At 39.7% G+C, this 17,903-nt stretch overlaps 2 protein-coding genes across 3 annotated transcripts; both read right to left on the bottom strand.

Annotated features, from left to right (window-relative positions):
* Positions 1–929: 929 nt before the first annotated feature.
* On the bottom strand, positions 930–6,533 carry LOC309697529 (charged multivesicular body protein 4c-like). The gene is made up of 5 exons (XM_082519498.1): positions 6,187–6,533; positions 4,570–4,747; positions 4,035–4,149; positions 2,906–3,032; positions 930–2,279 (listed from the first exon to the last, which is right to left on the bottom strand). The coding sequence occupies exons 1-5, from the start codon at positions 6,368–6,370 to the stop codon at positions 2,215–2,217; spliced, it is 669 nt and encodes a 222-aa protein (XP_082375624.1). The 5' UTR covers positions 6,371–6,533; the 3' UTR covers positions 930–2,214.
* A 360-nt stretch (positions 6,534–6,893) lies between these two features.
* Positions 6,894–17,733, bottom strand: LOC309697528 (vesicle-associated membrane protein-associated protein B-like). Of its 2 annotated transcripts, none has more exons than XM_082519497.1 (6): positions 17,369–17,733; positions 15,936–16,088; positions 12,106–12,209; positions 11,606–11,686; positions 10,679–10,810; positions 6,894–9,064 (listed from the first exon to the last, which is right to left on the bottom strand). In XM_082519497.1, the coding sequence occupies exons 1-6, from the start codon at positions 17,424–17,426 to the stop codon at positions 8,897–8,899; spliced, it is 696 nt and encodes a 231-aa protein (XP_082375623.1). In that variant the 5' UTR covers positions 17,427–17,733; the 3' UTR covers positions 6,894–8,896. The 2 variants fall into 2 exon arrangements, with proteins under 2 accessions (XP_082375623.1, XP_082375622.1); XM_082519496.1 differs by having other exon boundaries at positions 10,679–10,858; positions 17,369–17,732.
* Positions 17,734–17,903: the final 170 nt, after the last annotated feature.

Genomic DNA, 17,903 nt, shown 5'->3' with positions numbered 1-17,903 from the left:
TGTAAAGATTTGCCGCTATGTAGCTAATGTGCTTTATCCAGAATAATAGTTGTACTTTAAGGGAAAATCATTGAGATCTGATAAACAGGCACCATTTTTCAAAACTACAAAAGATCAGTGAAACGGCAAATTGATTTTCCCTTTAGTTAAACTTTGTTGAATGAATATAAAAGCTGCAAATTTTAAGATTTAGTGCCTTTGGAACAGACCAGTTACTTCTCTCGTCTTTGTCTTTAAATCTCCTTTAAAAAGATTTTGTTAATATTTGTTTTTTGGTGTTATTGTGATGCAGAAAGAAAAGAAAAAAGCTCCAGCTACACAACCCGGAACAAGATGCTGATGTGGTGGAGGACTATAAGTACCTGGGAGTCCACATGAACAGCTGAAGAGAAGATCAGCACAGATCTCAGTTTCCAAAGGAAGCTGAGATGCTGCAATATGCGATGCGACATCATGGAGATTTTCATCACGTAGATGTGACGAGCACAGTGGACTTTACTTTGTTCTGCTGGGGGAGCTGGCGACACCAAAAGAATGAGCAAACTGATCAGGAAGGCTGGCTCAGTGACTGGCCATCCTCTCCTATACTTACCGAACGGCCGCTCCCTCAAGAGACAGATACAGGAAATATTTCATGCCACCACAAGATATCTGAATGGTAGTAAGGCATCTGCCAGAAAATAATAAATTATTATTGTTCATTTTGTCTGTTAAAAAAGATTCTGTCTTCATTGTTTTATTTATGGAGTGATTTTAGAAATACTCTGTAACAAAGCTTTAGTTACCAATTTAATATTAAACTAAAAGTGTACTTGCTGAGGTTTTTCTTCACTCACACTTTGTTTCTTTCTCTGGTGATCTGCTTAACTTAGTCATTTGACCAAAAACCAAAACAAAACGCATGAACAGACAATGCTTCCACCACAATGAAAGAATTGAAAACCATTTAATGATTCACAAATAATATTCTCATCTGGATAAATAAAACATAGAAATGCAAACATGCTTATCCATTTGTCCTCGTGTTACGTTTTCTATGTAAAAAATGTACATCATGTTGCTGAAAAACTAAAGGAATTCAACTCTTTTAAACTCTGAAATGCATGTGTTGCAGATTGGCTATAATCTAATCTTTTATAAACCACCATCTCCCTCTGGATGCAGTTAATAAGGTGTGACAATAGTTTAATATTACTAGTTTCTTTTTTTTTCCTTTTTCTTTTTAACATACATTTTGAAATGAAAACCTTTATGAGTGGGACACAGACAGAGGAGGATGAAAGTGGTAGGTTAAACATCTCTCTTACTAGCCCTGCGGTGTGACCTGTGTCGTGATTTCCCCACCGTTGCATGCTTCACGCAGCATCAACCAAAGCGCTCAATGGCAGCAGTAATGCAGTGTACTTAAAAAAACAAAACAAACAAAAAAACCAAAACACACACAGTCAGCTGGGATATTTACACCAAAGAACGAGAACCACTGATGGGGTTGGGAGGGTAAGGGGAGAGGCAAAGAAGGAGCGAGCGGCAGGAGGTCGAAGAACCCAACCTGAAATGAAAGAAGAGGTTTGGATTCTGGCAAACACACACAGCTCAAAGCTTCTTCAGCCAGCACACACTCAGCTGCACCTCCATTTCCAGAGCAGTTAACAAGACGAGGAAGCAACGGGTTATTTTGTCAAGGAAAACAAAAAAACAAACAAACAAAAACACAAAAAAAAAATTGCCACAAATAGGTAAACGGGAGAGTGAGAAATCGATTTTTTAAGCATTAATCATCCTTGAAAATCCCCCCCAAAATCATCCAGCGATGTTAACAATGACAACAGCTTGGTGAATAACTCCATCTACTGCACCATTCAGCTTATAACACCACCCTGCAACATGAAATCTGTGGCCACCAGCATGGCACACGACAAGGACCACAAAGTGCTGCATTAAAGTTGAGGGTAAAAATATTAGGTGACTTTGTCCAGTATAGCAGACCCTCACGGACTCATTTGTACTGAGCACCTTGGGGGTCTCTAAAGGGGAAAAGGAAAAGAAAGACTACAGCATTGTTGCTTTGTTTTGTTTTGTAGTGTTACACATAAAGTAGACAGTCCACTCTTCTCAGACACACAGAAACACTCAGACACAACATCCCATCAGTCCATTCGTTTCCCTCTTGTTCCTTTCCTCTCCGATGCAGGTGTGATGTGGCGGATGCTGCATTTACATGGCTTCCATCGCCCAGCGCTGCAGGTCCTCCATGTCGTCCTCGTCCTCCTCTTTCCTGGCTGTGGGAGGGAGGACAGAAATAAAAGATGTGATCTGAGGATCCTATCGAGATCTCATCAAATCCTCATTCAGCATTAATCACTTCTAGGCAGTACTATTGTAATTCATTATTACCCAATACTGCTGCAAGAACACTGACGGGGACTAGAAAGAGACAACACATTTCTCCCATACTGGCTTATCTCCACTGGCTTCCTGATAAATCCAGGATTGAATTTAAAATCTTCTCCTCATGTTCAAGGTCTTGTATAATAATTCCATTCGAGCACTTTGCTCTGAGACACTATCTCTACTTTTAATATTAGGCTTAAAACTTTCTTTTTGATAATGCATACAGTTAGGGCTGGATAAGCTAACTATGAAACCTTTGGGGCAAGTGCCTGCTCATAAGGGATCATCTGATTGAGGGTTTTTTTCTTTATTATAGCAGCACCTTTAGCTGACGATAAAGATAAAGATCCTATGAAATAAAGCTCCTTGAGGAAACTGCTGTTGTGATTCGGTGCTATATAACTAAAAATAAAACTATAGCAGTCACATCACTGAAAGTTAGTAATTAACAGTTTGTACATCCTGCGAACAGCGTAAAAATGCAATGCAAATGGTTACACCCCAGAGTTCTTACCAGGTCTGGAAGGTAATGAAGTCGAAGGCACATTGGGGAGAGGGGCGGTCTCTGGTCCACCGATCTCGAGCAGATTTTTGTCCAGCTCTTCCTGTTCCAGCTCGTCCAGCTCGGCAAGCAGCTCATCCTGAGAAGCAAAGAAATTCACCCCAAGGATGAAGACCAGCAACAACGTATTCATACCAGCAAAAGCAAAAAGATAATAACTAATAATTAGACTCGGCTATACTGGGTTAACCCAACATCATTATCAGTGCAACATTCATATGCCAAACACAGGATAATAGCAACTGTTTAAGAGATAAGTAATGATATTTCTGAGTCAGGCGTATGAAAACATGCTTATGTCATGTACAGTAAAATCCCATCATCATTAAGAAGGAAGCCTTAGATAAGCAAAGATGCAAAAGACAGAATGATTTCATTCTGATGGACTGCTGCCCCAGTCCTGTGCTCCAATCAAGCTCCAGATGATTACAGAAGCTGTCTTAAAAAAAATTGTTAATTTCATGTATCTCAGGCTTCTTGTTCGGCTCCACACACAGGTGCTTGCTTGTTTCTGGCTTAGTAACTTGTTTTGTTTCCATCTGGGACACTTGCCTCACCCTGACGATTGTGGCAGGTTTAGTAGAAACTGCACCATGCATAGACTACTCTGTGTACAAACAACAGATCTCGAGGTGGTACCAAAGGTTGAGGTTTTTTTTCTTTTAAATGAGGGTGTAGTCGTTTTTTGTCTCCTGTGCTGTTTTGTGAAAAAAGACATTAAAAAAATGTTTAAAAAGAATCTATTAAAACCTTTTAGGTGCAACTCCACCTTCTCCATCCTGGTTAAAGCACACTTTAACGTGCCTACAAGCCAGGGTCATAACAGTGTGTATCTGCAGTTATCAATACGTTGCTGTGGATGCAAGTACAGATTAACCCTCCTGCACCATTTCATTTTTTTTGATTTAAGCTTAGAATTGAGTCTTTTTTCTTTAATCATCACTACCCGTTTTATTTGGGTACGCTCTCAATTTATGTATTTTTGGTAATAAAATCTGTGAATAAAATGAGGCACTTGCACACTTAGAATCAGATATACCACACAAATGTAAACATAAAACAGCTGAAGAGCTTCACCTACCTCATCAAACTCCTCACCAAAGCCCACAGGTTTAGAGATGGCGTCAGAGATTTCTTGGGCCAGTTCCTGCTGCTCTGTAATGTCCTGCATCAGTTCATCCACTTTGTCAATGTCCCTGAAATAAGAAGGAAAGACTGTGAGCAAAAGAGAATTCACTCATATAGGTTTTATAAAAGAGGCTATTTAATCTAAATATGACGATTAGATGTCTGAGTAGTTCTACGGCAAAAACTAAGGAGGATGTCAGGCATCTAATATACATGGCAGTGAAACCCACATACACTTTTTTATGGTTACATTTTACAGATACTGACTGAAATAAATGCATAAAAGAAAGGATTACTGCATCTTGGTGAAATTATATGCATTTCATTATCAGCAAAACCTCCTTGTAATATTTCTGATCATTTCAGAACTGACTGAATCTTCTTTACGCTTGCTTTAGTCTCAGTAACAAAAAGGAAGTTGCAAAAATAATCTGTGCAGAGAGGTTTCGTCCCAGTCCAATCGATCACGCCTTGGTGCTCGCTCTTACATGTTTTCATGAGCAGACTTCATGGCCTTGGCAGCGAAGCCCATGTTTTTGAGCACTTCAGTGTTGGTGTTGGCGTTCTCCAGAGCCTCCCGCTGGAATTCAATGGTGGACAGCGTCCCATCGATCTGCTCGAGCTGCTTCTCGTACCGCTTCTTTCTTTTCAAGGCCTGAAGTGCCGCTGAGGATCCAAAGACAGGGAGTGGGGTGGGGAGAGTCAGAATGAACAAATTGGCCTTGAAACACCATTTAGTGACAATGGAGAGAAACAGTGAATAATGGTACTTTAACACAGCAAATATTTGTGATACTACCCAATCAGGCTGTCATTCCTGTTAGTCAGCACTACTCTGTGAACCTAGATAATTCACTGCTAATTATTCGACCACATTAGTGACACTTTTAGCAATACGAAAGACAGTCAAATATAGCCGGCGTGAAGACTAATGGAAAACCTGGAGAGTAATTAATCAGATAAAGAGGTCAGATGACAACAACCCCTGAAACCTGATAGGCTATACTGATCTTGTCAGAGAAGGTTGTGCTACGCTGAGTCATTCTGTGAACTTTTTTTTTAGTCTTTTTTTTAATTTTTTTTACTTAATACATCTGGTGGCTCCATTAACTGTTCATCCATTTTTCTTCTTCCACTTATTCAATTTAGGTGTTGCGAGGAGGGGACTGCGGGCTGGCTGGAACTTATCCCAGCTACCTTAGAATGAGAAGCAGGGGTACACCCTGGACAGGTTGCCAGTCTATTACCGAGCTAACACAGACAACCATAAATCATCAATTGACCTAATATCATGCATGTCTTTGGACTGTGGGAAGCGATGGAGAACCCGGAGAGAACATGGAAACTCCACACTGGCTGGATTTGAACCTGCGATCTTCTCGTTGGGAAGCGACACCGCTAACCATCCTGATCTAAATTAAATTTACTCTGATCCCTAGAAATGTGCTCGATGTCAACAAGAACAATACACATGTACAAATCTATATGGTTGGCTCCACGTTGTGGTAGAACATGGTCAACTTGTATTACAGTTAACGTATAATGAGCCCCAAGCTGTGATCGGCTCACGTAATCATCTGTAAGGAGACTGTGGGACCTGCTGGAGGTCCACAGGTTTCTATACGGACATCTGATCAAGATGCAAACACGCCCACCTCTCTGACACTTATAACACGTGCTCAACCCTTGTCCTGGCTAACTGGGTCGATATCTTTATTGCCGCTATATTTGCAACATCATACCTAACAGTCTATATACACACACCACACCTTCAACCAGGTCTCCTGATTTTTAAACAACCACCTATGAGTCAAAAGAAAACTCGAATATCAGCAAAGGCCAAGGCTAGCGTCCCCGCGGGGCCATAAGTTAACGGTGATCACATAATGAAGTCAGTCACACAGCTAGACAGCCGCCCATCCAGACTGGCAGCCATGGCCGTGGTAAAGACGCTGGATGAGGCTGCCAGCAGTTACGACACCTCGGGAAAGTTAGCCAACTCAGCTAACGGGCTAGCTAACGGTTAGCTTGAGGTTGCTGACAACAAAAATCTAACAAGCAAGAGAAGAAACTACGGGGGGAAAAAAACCCTCGCGGCGTCTCACCTCTTTTGTTCTTTGTGCCGTTTTTCTTTGCGGTCTGCAGCTCCTGTTCGATCTTCTTCTCTAAAAATTCCTGTTTCTTGGTTAGCATCTCCTCCGTCTCCCGGAGTTTTTGGATCGCCTCCTGTGGACTCGGTCCCTTTCCCGATTTTCCTCCTCCTCCAAATATCTTGCCAAACACCGACATGTCTGGGATATTACACAGCGCTTACTATAAAGACAAAACACAAATGCGAGATATCTTATAAAATAAAGCTAAAGCTACGTCTCTGCTAAGCTACTCGGACACTTCGCCTTAACCTGGACCCTGGAAGGGTTGTTGATGTTTTTCCACTTCCTGGATTAGGCCCACTGACGTCATTCTGCCCGGCGAATGAGGGGCGTTGCCTGTTGGTTCTCTGTCGCCATCTGCCTGACAACTGCTTTTAATCCTCTTTAATTCTTCAATCACTCTTCTTTAACAAGGAATATAGTAATAATAATAACAATAGTTTTTCCTCTTTCGAGTTTAGCAGCTGTTGTGCTTTCGTACTTAATGAAACGTCCCAAAATAACAAGTAAAGGCAGTATTTTTGCAGCTGTATAGATTTTTTGTCCTGCTATTCAAGTATCAAAGTATTAGCAGTTACAGGGATATGCACACCATGCTTCCCAGATTGCATTCTTAACTGAAAGGGAAAAAAACAGAAACCTTTCACAGAGCCAGACAGTTGGGGGGGGTTATGTATTTTAATTCATTATGATGCTACATCATCCATGGTGGCTGTTTATTTTCTTCCTTTAGTACAGTATGTTAATAACTTTGCCAGTTATCCTTTGAGTCTTTTTTAATTTTTATTTACATACAAAAAGAGTATCCAATTACTGTGTGATTACATTGTTGTGACTGTATCTGCAGGTGTGGTCTGAAGCGCTGATGCCTTTGTTGTTTTTAAATCCTTTAATGTAGTGTGTATTCACAGGTCAGTCCTCTCACAGCTGCCCACATCCAGACATATCTGACCCCCTCCCCTCCCCATGCAAATAAGCAGATATTCATTGTTGTTGTTTTTTAACTTTTGAGGAAATGAATCAGCCGAGACGGTCATGTGATGGCCAAGATAATACAGCTGTGTTATCTCACAACCACCAGAACTCAACAGGACAAACGGAAAAGGTGACAGCAAAGGAAACAAAAAAAACCACACACACACACACAAACTGATAACCAGACTCAAGATGGTCCCTTTTGGAAAAGACAGTATTTTTTTGTTTGTTGGTTTTGCTAACATGGATTTTTCAACACTCAAAAAAATAAAATAATCATAATAAATTCAGGTCATTCCATGCAGACTACAGAGTGCACAAGTGAGAATAGCGCATTTGAATATTTTAAACAACAGAAGCAAAGTGTCTACACGACAACACAAGAGAGGAAGAAGAGAAACAAACAAAAAAGGCAAACAACTGCTGTAATACACCAGAGGGCGCAAAGTCAATGCACCATGGGCAAAATTCAATAGAGTGGTCAGAACTTGTGTTACATACTCTGATGTGCATGGATAAGTAAGAGTCTGTTTTGCATGACCTGTCCAGAGCTTTGTAGCCAGACATTAGCCTTTTTATTTATTTTTTTCCTGTTCAGCGTAACTCTGTGTGCAAACCTGAGGAAGTAATTAACAAACAAACAAAACAAAACAAAAACCAAGCATGAAGATGTAAATTACAGCTTTGTTTCTGAAACAAACAAACAAACCAAAAAAAAAAAAAAAAAGAAGAAGCCAAAAAATAAAATATAAATCACCATACAGAACACTTTCTCTGAAGTCATAATTGTGAATTTACTGAGTCATGATTTTAATGAATTTCTACAGATTCCTTGGTCTGGATTACACCAAATCATCCAATTCAATCATTCAATTAGATTTTCAACAAACACCCCCATTTTTGCTGAATACAAGAAATCCGTTTGGATTATTTATTTATTTATTTTTAAACCAGCCCTCTTCACAGCCTGTGAGCCTCACCGTCTGTGGTCTCCTCGCATAAAAACAGTCACACAGTCCGACACATCATTGCTCCTGCAGGAGGCAAAATAAACACACACACACACACACACACACACACAGACATGCTTTTTCTTTTCTTTTTAAAACCCCAAACTCTTTAGAGGACAATACATGAAGCTTGAGTCTAGAAAGGGGGAAAAAACAAAAACAAAAACAAAAACAAAAAAAAAAAGTCTTTCACTGATCAACTGTGTTCACCTCTCCTTGCAGATTAATAAGTGGAAGAGATTATCAGAAGAGGGTTAGAGCTTTTAAACGGACAACGTGTGTGAGCAACTTATGAAAACTTGCGAATCAATGAAAGACTAGACATTCAGCCAGCGTGAAGCCACTTAAACACACGACTAACTGTTACCTGTGCAAGTTAGGGAAGATCATTTAAGGAAGAGAGATGGACGGAAAGAACAGATCAAAGAAAAAAAAAAGAAAAAAAAAAAAAAGGACCTGTGACAAAAATGCTCGCACTCATGGTTTAACTTGGGATAGCCTTCTTTCGTTTTCTTTTTACACCAAACCATCATGATATTGCCTTAAATGTTTAAAAGAAGGAAAGAAACAGATCAACATAAACCCAGAAGACATCCCCGTCGCCGTTGCTGACACGCGTCCTCCCAAGCACGCGGTCTATCCGTCCGTCTGTCACTGTGCTCTGTCCGTCTGTGTCCCTACAGGGCCAGCTTGCCAATGATGACTCCAATCACAAAGAAGAGCACGCAGAACGCCAGCACGCGGGTGCTTAGGCCTTCGTCCCTCACGGCTGTGGTGGCCATGGTGGAGGAGGAGTGAGCGGGGGCCAACGGTGTCACCTTTCTCTTCCGCAGACCGTCATCCTCCTGTGATGAAGACAAGGAGTCAGAAATACAAATACGCGCTTATAAGTTAACTTTTAATTTGTTAGAATTTGTCACTCCGCTTCTCAATGATAGCTTATCAAAAATCTGATATTTATTTTTATATGTCATTACTGGATTTTTAAACAATGTTTACACCAGGATCATTTTCCATCATTTAACAAAGAGCCAGCATAGTGAACAGTTTTGCTTTTCTGTTGCAAGCAGCTATAACACTGCTGCCTTCAAGTGCTGTCAGAATTTTTTAATTATTATCAAACTACAGAAAACAAAACAAACAAACAAATGAAGAGAAGAAAAAAAAAATCACGGATAACAACAATACAGATATCAAAAGGACAAGGAAGCTTGCGGGAAATTTTATGCCTGAATATAAAGCTTTACATACAAAACATACAATTTTCACAAATGCGCAATGTGTCCCCCTCTCCATGCATGGCATTTGTCCATAACAGCCAAACTTGTCCCATACTTTTGCAAGCGTGTCTGGAGTCACTGCAGCCACTGCTGTTGCTATGATACACCCAGTATGATGATTGTATATCATATATGACTGTATGTTTGTTCCCACACTCCTCCTAGACGACTGATTTAATTTTCCTGAAACTACCTATGGTTTGTAGTATGTTGAGTGATTAAAACTACAACATCAAATAAAAATTACTTTTTCTTTTTCAGTGTATTTGTATTTGGAAACTTCGTGACCAAGGCCGGTTCATAAATGTATGTTGTTTTTACGCATCTAAATAAAACAATGTTTAGGTTTATATCCATGTTACAAGGACACTTTAATGGTCACCAGAGGGTCTAAGTTCTAAGAACTGGCAAGACTTTACTTGCCATCTGGTGTGTCTATACGATTGGACAGCATTATTTGAGAGAGAGGGAAATCTTCCTGGATATTTGCATTGCTGGGAATGGCAGGTGTGGTTGTTCATTCCTTTAAGGTAAAGTACTGACTTGCCTCCGGAGTAATTCCATTTTAATTTCTGTTTCCAATTAAAATCCCCTATTATTTATATTAAAGAGAGGGTTAAAGTGTAACTTCTAGCAAAACTTTGCTACAGTGATCGTGTAGAAGTGTAGTTTTAAACATTTCTCAAAATCACCTTTACTCGCAATTTTGTAGTAATTAACCTATTCAGGTTTATGATTTATAAGCTGGTAAACATTTACACATAACAGAAAAGACATTCATAAGAATCAGCGTAACGAGCTGACAATGATATGAGCCATACCACATACAGGATGGGGTCACTGCTGTCTAGGGACAATTCTCTGGACTCGAGCAATGACAAAAATACTTTGAGAAAACTCAGGCAGTCATTGAGTCATTTCATTCTCTGCTTCACGTTAATGTAGTGCAGCACTAGTTGCACTAGTCAAAATATATTTCCTGGAATAAAACATTTTATTTCAGTGTTTTGTTTTGTTTTTTATTTCAGACTTGGTCTTGTTCCTCCTATATTTAAGAGTAAACTCCACAGCAATGCTTCTTCTGTTAGCACAAGAGAAGACGAGCTAGAGCAGAAAATACAAGTCTGACTGGAATATGAGACAGACACACAGGCTCTTATTTGTTTTAGCGCGTCTCACCCTGATCTGTTTGTTTTCTTCCCGTAGCCGCTGCACTTCCATCTGCAGTCGCTTGCACTCCTCCATGATCTTCTTCACTTCTCCATCATCCAGCGAAGCACTGGCTGACTTGGGCAGGACAGAGTGCTCAGTCTTAACAGAGGCAGAGGAAGACACAGTTTTGATGATTTCACTCTCATGCTGTGGAGAGAGAGTGAAGATGGGGAGTGGTCGGTGGGATGAGAGTGGAAGAAAAAAAAGGAACGAGGGGACATGCAAAGACAAAGCATGGAGATTAAAGTGGAAACAAATCACAAAACAAAATAAATCACGAGATGGGTGATACAGTGATGTGTAGCTGATGAATACAAGACAAAAAAAAAAAAAAAAATGCTGACAGAAGGAAAAAAACTAAAAACTACTACTCCACTGAAACAGAAATTAAATGGTTTAGTCTGATTTTATTCTTTGAAGGGGACCTATTGTGCTTGTTTTCAGCTCCATACTGTTATTCATTGTTGCTGCTAGAGCTCGACATGATTTACAAATTGAAATATTTCTTATTCATCTTATACTTGGCCTTGGCACAGTCAAACAGTTGATCCAGTCTGAAACGAGCCCTTTTAGTTCCTCACCTTTTAACGCTGCACTCTGTTTTAGCTAACCTTCTTTTGATTGGCTGCCTCCTCTCAAACAGAAGGTTTGGGCAGCTTGGTGGGGTTCCCGTGCTTTCAGCCAGATTACTGCTTACAACTTTTCTGTCACAACAGGTCCCACTAAATACTCAGTCAGCATATAATCTGTTACTACAGACAGCTATTATTATGTACTTAAATCAATGAAGTACACAGTGGAACAACCGTTTGTGGAGCTCATTTGGGGTGTGAAAAAATGTGATTGAATGTTTAAAGTGATGTGGCAAATGTTGAAGTGAAGAGAAACACTTACAGTTTTGTCATTTTCTAGAGGCATCTCAAATGCACATCTCAACTTTGAATCCATCAGCTCTTCAGGCTTTGCCTCCTTCCACTGTTGACAAGAAAATGAAAAAGGGAACCTTTAGATTTTTCTTTTCTTTTGTATCACAACTTCATTTTTCACTAATATCCATACTTCAAAGTAAATTCTCAACAGAAATGACCAACTTTACATTTTCAGGCTTAGGGAGCTGCATAAAAATGTATACATTTGTCAAACAGTTTTAAAAAAAGCTTTTGCGGAATGAGACAAATACATTGAGTGAGCTACACTATTCAAGTGTTCAGCTGAAGATAGACTTTTGGAAGACACAGATGCCACTAACGCAACTAAACAAAACAAAACTCAGGGCCGAGAGGCAATGTAAGAAATTTAAACCCTTCAGATTCTCCAGTAATAAAGCACCCCCCCCGAAAAAAAAAAAAAAAGAAAAAAAAGAAAAAAGGAAAATAGTATGCTCAGGTACTCACAACTCCTTCCATGTCAGTCATGTCATATGGAGCCAGCATGGACTGCACCATGAATTTGTGTTTACTCTTTTCATTGGGGTCATAGTCAAAAGGCTGTAGCATAACTGTGGGCAAAAACAAAGACAGAATGAAGAAACCAGGATTTGCCTGTCTCATAAACCAATAGAACAATGTCAAGAAAAATATTAGCCATTTTGAATTTGAAGAAAATCGCTGAATTTGAAGAATTTGTAGCAACATGTCTCAAAAAAAAAGTTGGGACAGAGCCATGTTTACTGTGGTTTACCATTCCCTCTTTTTTTAACAACAGCCCATAAAAACCAGAGGAAATGGGACCAGTTGCTGGACTTTCAGGGGAGTAATAGTGTCCCATTCTTGTCTGTTATAAGCTTCTTGCTGTTTTTGGCTGGTAAAAGGTCTGGACTGCAGACAGGCTAGTTCAGCACTTGGACTCTTTTACTAGAAAGTTATGCTGTTATGATAGCTGCAGTATGCTGTGTTTTATTGTCTCGCTGAAATATTCAAGGCCTTCCTTGAAAAAGACGACCTCTAGATGAATATGTTGCTCTAAAGCTTGTATGTACCTTTAGGACTTATTGTGTCTTTCAAGTAGTACAAGCTAGAGCAGGGTGATAAGACCAAAAATATTTATCACGATATACTAGGGCTGCTCGATTATGGCAAAAATGATCATCACGATTATTTTCACTGAAATTGAGATCTCGATTATTTGACGATATTTATTTAACCCTTTAAGACCTACCATAGAACCAAGTCCGCCAGAGCTTATATTATTATTATTATTATTTTTTATTTTTTTATTTTTTTACATGCTGTAGTGCCATTTGTGGGAGCATTTCAAGTTGCTATACATCAATACAACTGTTATAGCCCATATTTTAATAATATGTATGCATTAAGTCCATAGTAACTACATTAATTGCAAAAAAGTGCAATAAACTACAAAAAAATTGAAAATCGTTTTTGTTTGTTTTTTAACATATATTTCTACTTGGGGAAATTTAAGAGGTTTATCCCTCAAAAAGTTAAATACAAAAAAGTTGCAAAAAATAGTTTACAACAACAGGAAATTTATTTTGAGTGTCTTCATAGTTTTATTTTGGAGATACAGCAATTTTTATATATTGCAGGAAAAACAAAAAACAATCCTATGATGCAAATTTGCAAAGAAAACAGCATGTGCATCAAAATAAACTATTTCCAGCAGTGCAATTCGAGTTCTAAGCATCCCAGAAACTATTCAGAAAAGTATAGAGTCAAACATGACTTATAAAAACACCAGTATAGGCTTTTAAGGCCTACAAGTAAAAAACTACATTTTCCGCGAAAATGATGTCACTTCCGGTTTCGGACAGGAAATGGCGGATATGCGATAGTTCGCGTTGACGTCTTTTTCAATGTGGGAAGTGTTACGAACAGCTGATCGGATCGGCAAAGCCCGTTTCTGGAATATTATGTTTTTGTTCCTGCAAGTGCTTTTTATGCAATTTTTGCAAAGCTATATGTGGAAGGAAACTGTGACCGAGGACAAGCTGATGGCATAAGATGTAAGTACAAGTCCTCCGGTTTCATATGCAAAACAAATTATTGCGTTAGCTTACGCGGTTCTACAGGGATTTAAAGGGTTAACAATAACAATGTATTGAATAATGACTTTAAAAAATAATATAAAATAGTGTGCAAATACTGATAACAGTGCAAATGTTTGCAATATAAAAAAAATAAATGAAAAATGTAAACATCTATGTTTAGTGAACTTTGCAGTGTTGCTCTGTGGTGCAGCTATGACACCGTAGCAAAGTTTACACACTATGTCTACTTGATCCACGTCTGACTCCGCAAATCCATAATGTTTCCACACCACTGAAGTTTTTTTTACCTCTTTTCAACCAACGGCAGTCACTCTCCTCTCCAAATAAATGCTGCTTAGCTTTCCGAGCTTTCCTCGGGTCCTCTTAATTGTTGTGATGCGTGTTCGAAATGCAGAGAGGTGCGCTCGATTTGCCACACGGAGCAGCGCGAGAGTAAAGCACGAGGGAGGGGCTAATAATCGGCTCAGTCATTTTTAATGATCGTTGAAAGCCCAGATCGTAATCGTGATTAAAATTCGATTCATTGAGCAGCCCTACGATATACATTTGAAAATTTGCGATAATGATATAACTGACGATATAATTGACACTAGACAAAATACTTTACAACTCCACAACTTAATAATGCAAAAAAAAAAAAAATCCCATCAATGTATTTTCACTTAAAGCAGCTGTTTTTTTGCATTTAAGTTATATAAAAATTGCAAATTCTTTGCTGACAGTTTAACCAAAAGGCATTTCCAGGGGAAATTGGCCGACATATCCTCAGCATAACCATGCATAATATCCAGAAAACTTAAAAAGAGGTTATACACACACACACAATACGGTAATATTATGTTGAAGCACAGTACGTATCACTCCGCGAGGCTCCTGCCTACGGTAGCCGTAATGCTCCGACAATCCATCAAGCAGTGCGGCTTCGTAGCTTAGCAAAGTCGTACTAAAACATTTGACAGATTTTCGAGCGCCGTGTAGCACACAAAATCATTTCGAGGTGAGTAAACACAACCCGAATTCATACATACGGCACACGGGATTATAAGGGGCACTCTCGATTTTCAGAAAAATCAAAGGATTGATTTTAAGTGTGCCGTATTTTCCAAAAAACACGGTAATAACGATGGCCCGCTAGCATGCTCTACCAAAAATAGTGCTTTGTTGTGTATCTGATGGACGAAAGTTAAACCAGTTCCACACCACTGAAGTTGCAGCATTTTTACAAACCAATTCTGGTTCATCCGTTTCATTCAATGATCCGCTTTCACCCTTCTCATTCTCTGTCGCCGCCGTGCTTTTTCCGCCATGTGCGTATGAAAACAAAGGCACTGCGCATGCGTGTTTTACCCATATTCTATCGGGAGATTTCATTTTCTTATCGTTGCCCAACATTATACCGGTATTACCGTGAACAGTATAATATGGCACAGCCCTAGTACAAGCTTCCAATTTTATAGGGACAAATACACCCCATATACCAGTAGAGCCTTATATAAGCACTTTTTGCTTTAGTTCAAAGGACGTGATGTCTTTAAAAAAAAAAAAAAAGATTTATGTGTTGCTGCCATCAAATTCGAACTTAACTCATCTTATTCATGAGGTAGTAAAATGTCTCATGTCTAAACATTTGACACTTTTCCATCTTATGCTGTGGATAAAATGTTTTCAAAAATTTTAACTTTGAGTAAATTATACCACCCTCCAAAAAAATAAGAAACAAAAATGAAAGAATAAAAAAAGAAAATGATGCAGGAGACAGAAACCACTTTAGTTGTCAGAAACAAGTCTTTTTTTTTTATTTTAATTTAAATATAATAGTTATGTGCAGATTAGACAGATTATTGGGAAAGTCATAAGGAGGCATGTGTGTAAAATGTCTCCAAGCATGATGTAATTATAAACTCAGGTAGTGACTGCAGTATCCATTACAGGTAGTGCAGGCGCGACCCTTTATTTGCGTGCTGCAACACAATACATGGTTGCTGCTAGTTCAGCACTACGGTTCCATATCTGACGCTGTTAAATGTAAGTATATTACACTTTATCTAGCACTTAAATTATGACAACTCAATATAGTTTTACTTCTATTAAGCCCAATAAGCTAACATTAATTACAGAGTTAGGCAAAAATGGATCAGTATAAGCCTTTGAACTTCTACATTAGGTTCACAGCTTTACCAACTTTTCTGGATGGCAAAAAGATGCAAAGATCCTTACCAAAAACATTTATGGAGGTTCCAGCGTCAATGATGCCACTGTTTGGGCGCACACAGTATCTGCGAGGTGCGGTCGTCTTGACTTTGAAACACACATTTCTGTCTGTGGGGTTGGTCAGCTTCAGGGTGGCGGTGACAACATCTGTAAATGGGCCTGAGGATGAGAAAGAAAGAAATGCAGTGACTTGAGTGTGCGTGCAAGCATGTGGGTGAATTTACACGTCTCGTAGTTTGGGTATAGATGCAGCATTTGTTTGTTACTTGGGCTCCTAAGAAGAAAGAAAACAGGGTGGGTGCACAAAGATTCTCCCAGGTAAAAGTGCAAATATACACAATGTAAAAATCCATTTCTGCAAACATCAATATCAGAGCAGATTTTTTTTAGCGGTTTTACAGAGCCTGCCACAAACAGAGCAAATTAAACATTAAAACAGTGGTGAGATCAGCAAAGTGTGCACGTGTTTATAATTCATACCACGCCCTCAGCCAAACGTTGGATGCTGCAGAAAAATTACTAGATGGGTGTCTTAAGTGCTAATGTTTTCCTTTTGTCTCTGTAGCAATTAGGTCTCTCACACGTTTCTTGACAGCTTAAGCATGGTTTTGGAAACTGATGTTGATGCAAGTGTGCATCAGTAACAGAGTGGGTGTATGGATCTTCTCCAAAGCCCTGCAACAATCAATCAGTGAACAGCCCACTTCAAACTGATACCACCACCCTAGGCCCTCACTTGACCCATTTCTGCAGCAAAAATGACACACCAAGGTAATTATCCAAGAAAATAATCATTACCGCTGGCACTGCAGCTCAGTCCGTAATTTCATAATCATTGTGCTTGGATACAGAAAAGCTGTAAAGGAATTCGGGTTGCACAGTGGGAGAAAACGCCAAATCTCCTGCCGGCTAGCTTATAATATTGTGAAATAGCATGGTAATAAGGATAAGCAATGACACCCTGATCGTGGAAAATGCTAGAATAGGGAATTCTTTGCAGTCGGGCAGTAGAAACGACACCGAAGGGGAGGTTAACTGAACCATTAGATCAAATCGAGGTGTTTCCAATGCTGTCAGAGTATAAAAGAGAACGTATGACAAGCAAATGAGAGAATTAGAGAAACGGTGCGGCGGGCCTGCCCTGACGCTGCAATGACAGCTAGCAGTTTGCCTTGTTGCTAGTGAGATTAGCTGGATGCTACTCCAGCGAGCTAGTTAGCACCGTCGCACAGTGTCGTTTCACCTGTCACCGCACAACTGTCGTAGACACAATGTAGACTACAGCTAACAGCTATATCCCTCACGTTTTACCACAGCATATACAACGAATGGCACATTCAACTACTCAGTAGTGCAGAAATCGAAATACTGGCTCTCATTTACAACGTCTCCTGTGTTAGCTACCTAAGCTCGGCCCTGCCCTCCGCTTCTTCGGTTACCTCTGAATTTCAGTTCGTGTTGTGGCTCCAGCAACAGGACTTGTTCTGGTCTGGCCATGTCCCAGGGCTTCTTCCTGTCGTGACGGCGAGGACAACAATATTTTTTTTTATCGCAGTTGGCCCGCAGAGGTGAAGCAAGCTGGCTCCCGAAGAAACAACCCGGCCGCCCTCGGTTTTTCTACGGGAGGGTAAATAAAGAGGGGGGATTTATACACGCACAAACACACACCGCCACTCGAACTGACAGGCTGGCTGACTGACTGCCACCGACAGCTGCTGGAGGCTAAAAGGTGCTACTGCTAACTTTACTAGCAGCGGAGACGAGGAAGGAAAAGGCTACGTCACGCTGTGGGCGGGACTAGCAGGTGACGTGAGCTGGTTTTTGTTAGTGCTGTCAAAGAAAGTCCAACGTTTAACAGCTCAGGACTGAGATAAGACAGCACTATGAACACTTCAGCCACAATAAAGATTTTACATTAAGGCCTAAAGCACTGCTACACATTCCTTAAAATGTTATGTTTTAATCTTATATAGT

The sequence above is a fragment of the Aulonocara stuartgranti genome (assembly GCF_965226115.1).
Source record: "Aulonocara stuartgranti genome assembly, chromosome: 20".
In the NCBI taxonomy this organism is placed as follows: Eukaryota; Metazoa; Chordata; class Actinopteri; order Cichliformes; family Cichlidae; genus Aulonocara; species Aulonocara stuartgranti.
The sequence above is the reverse complement of the archived record's forward strand: the minus strand, read 5'-3'. Positions and strand labels throughout refer to the sequence as shown.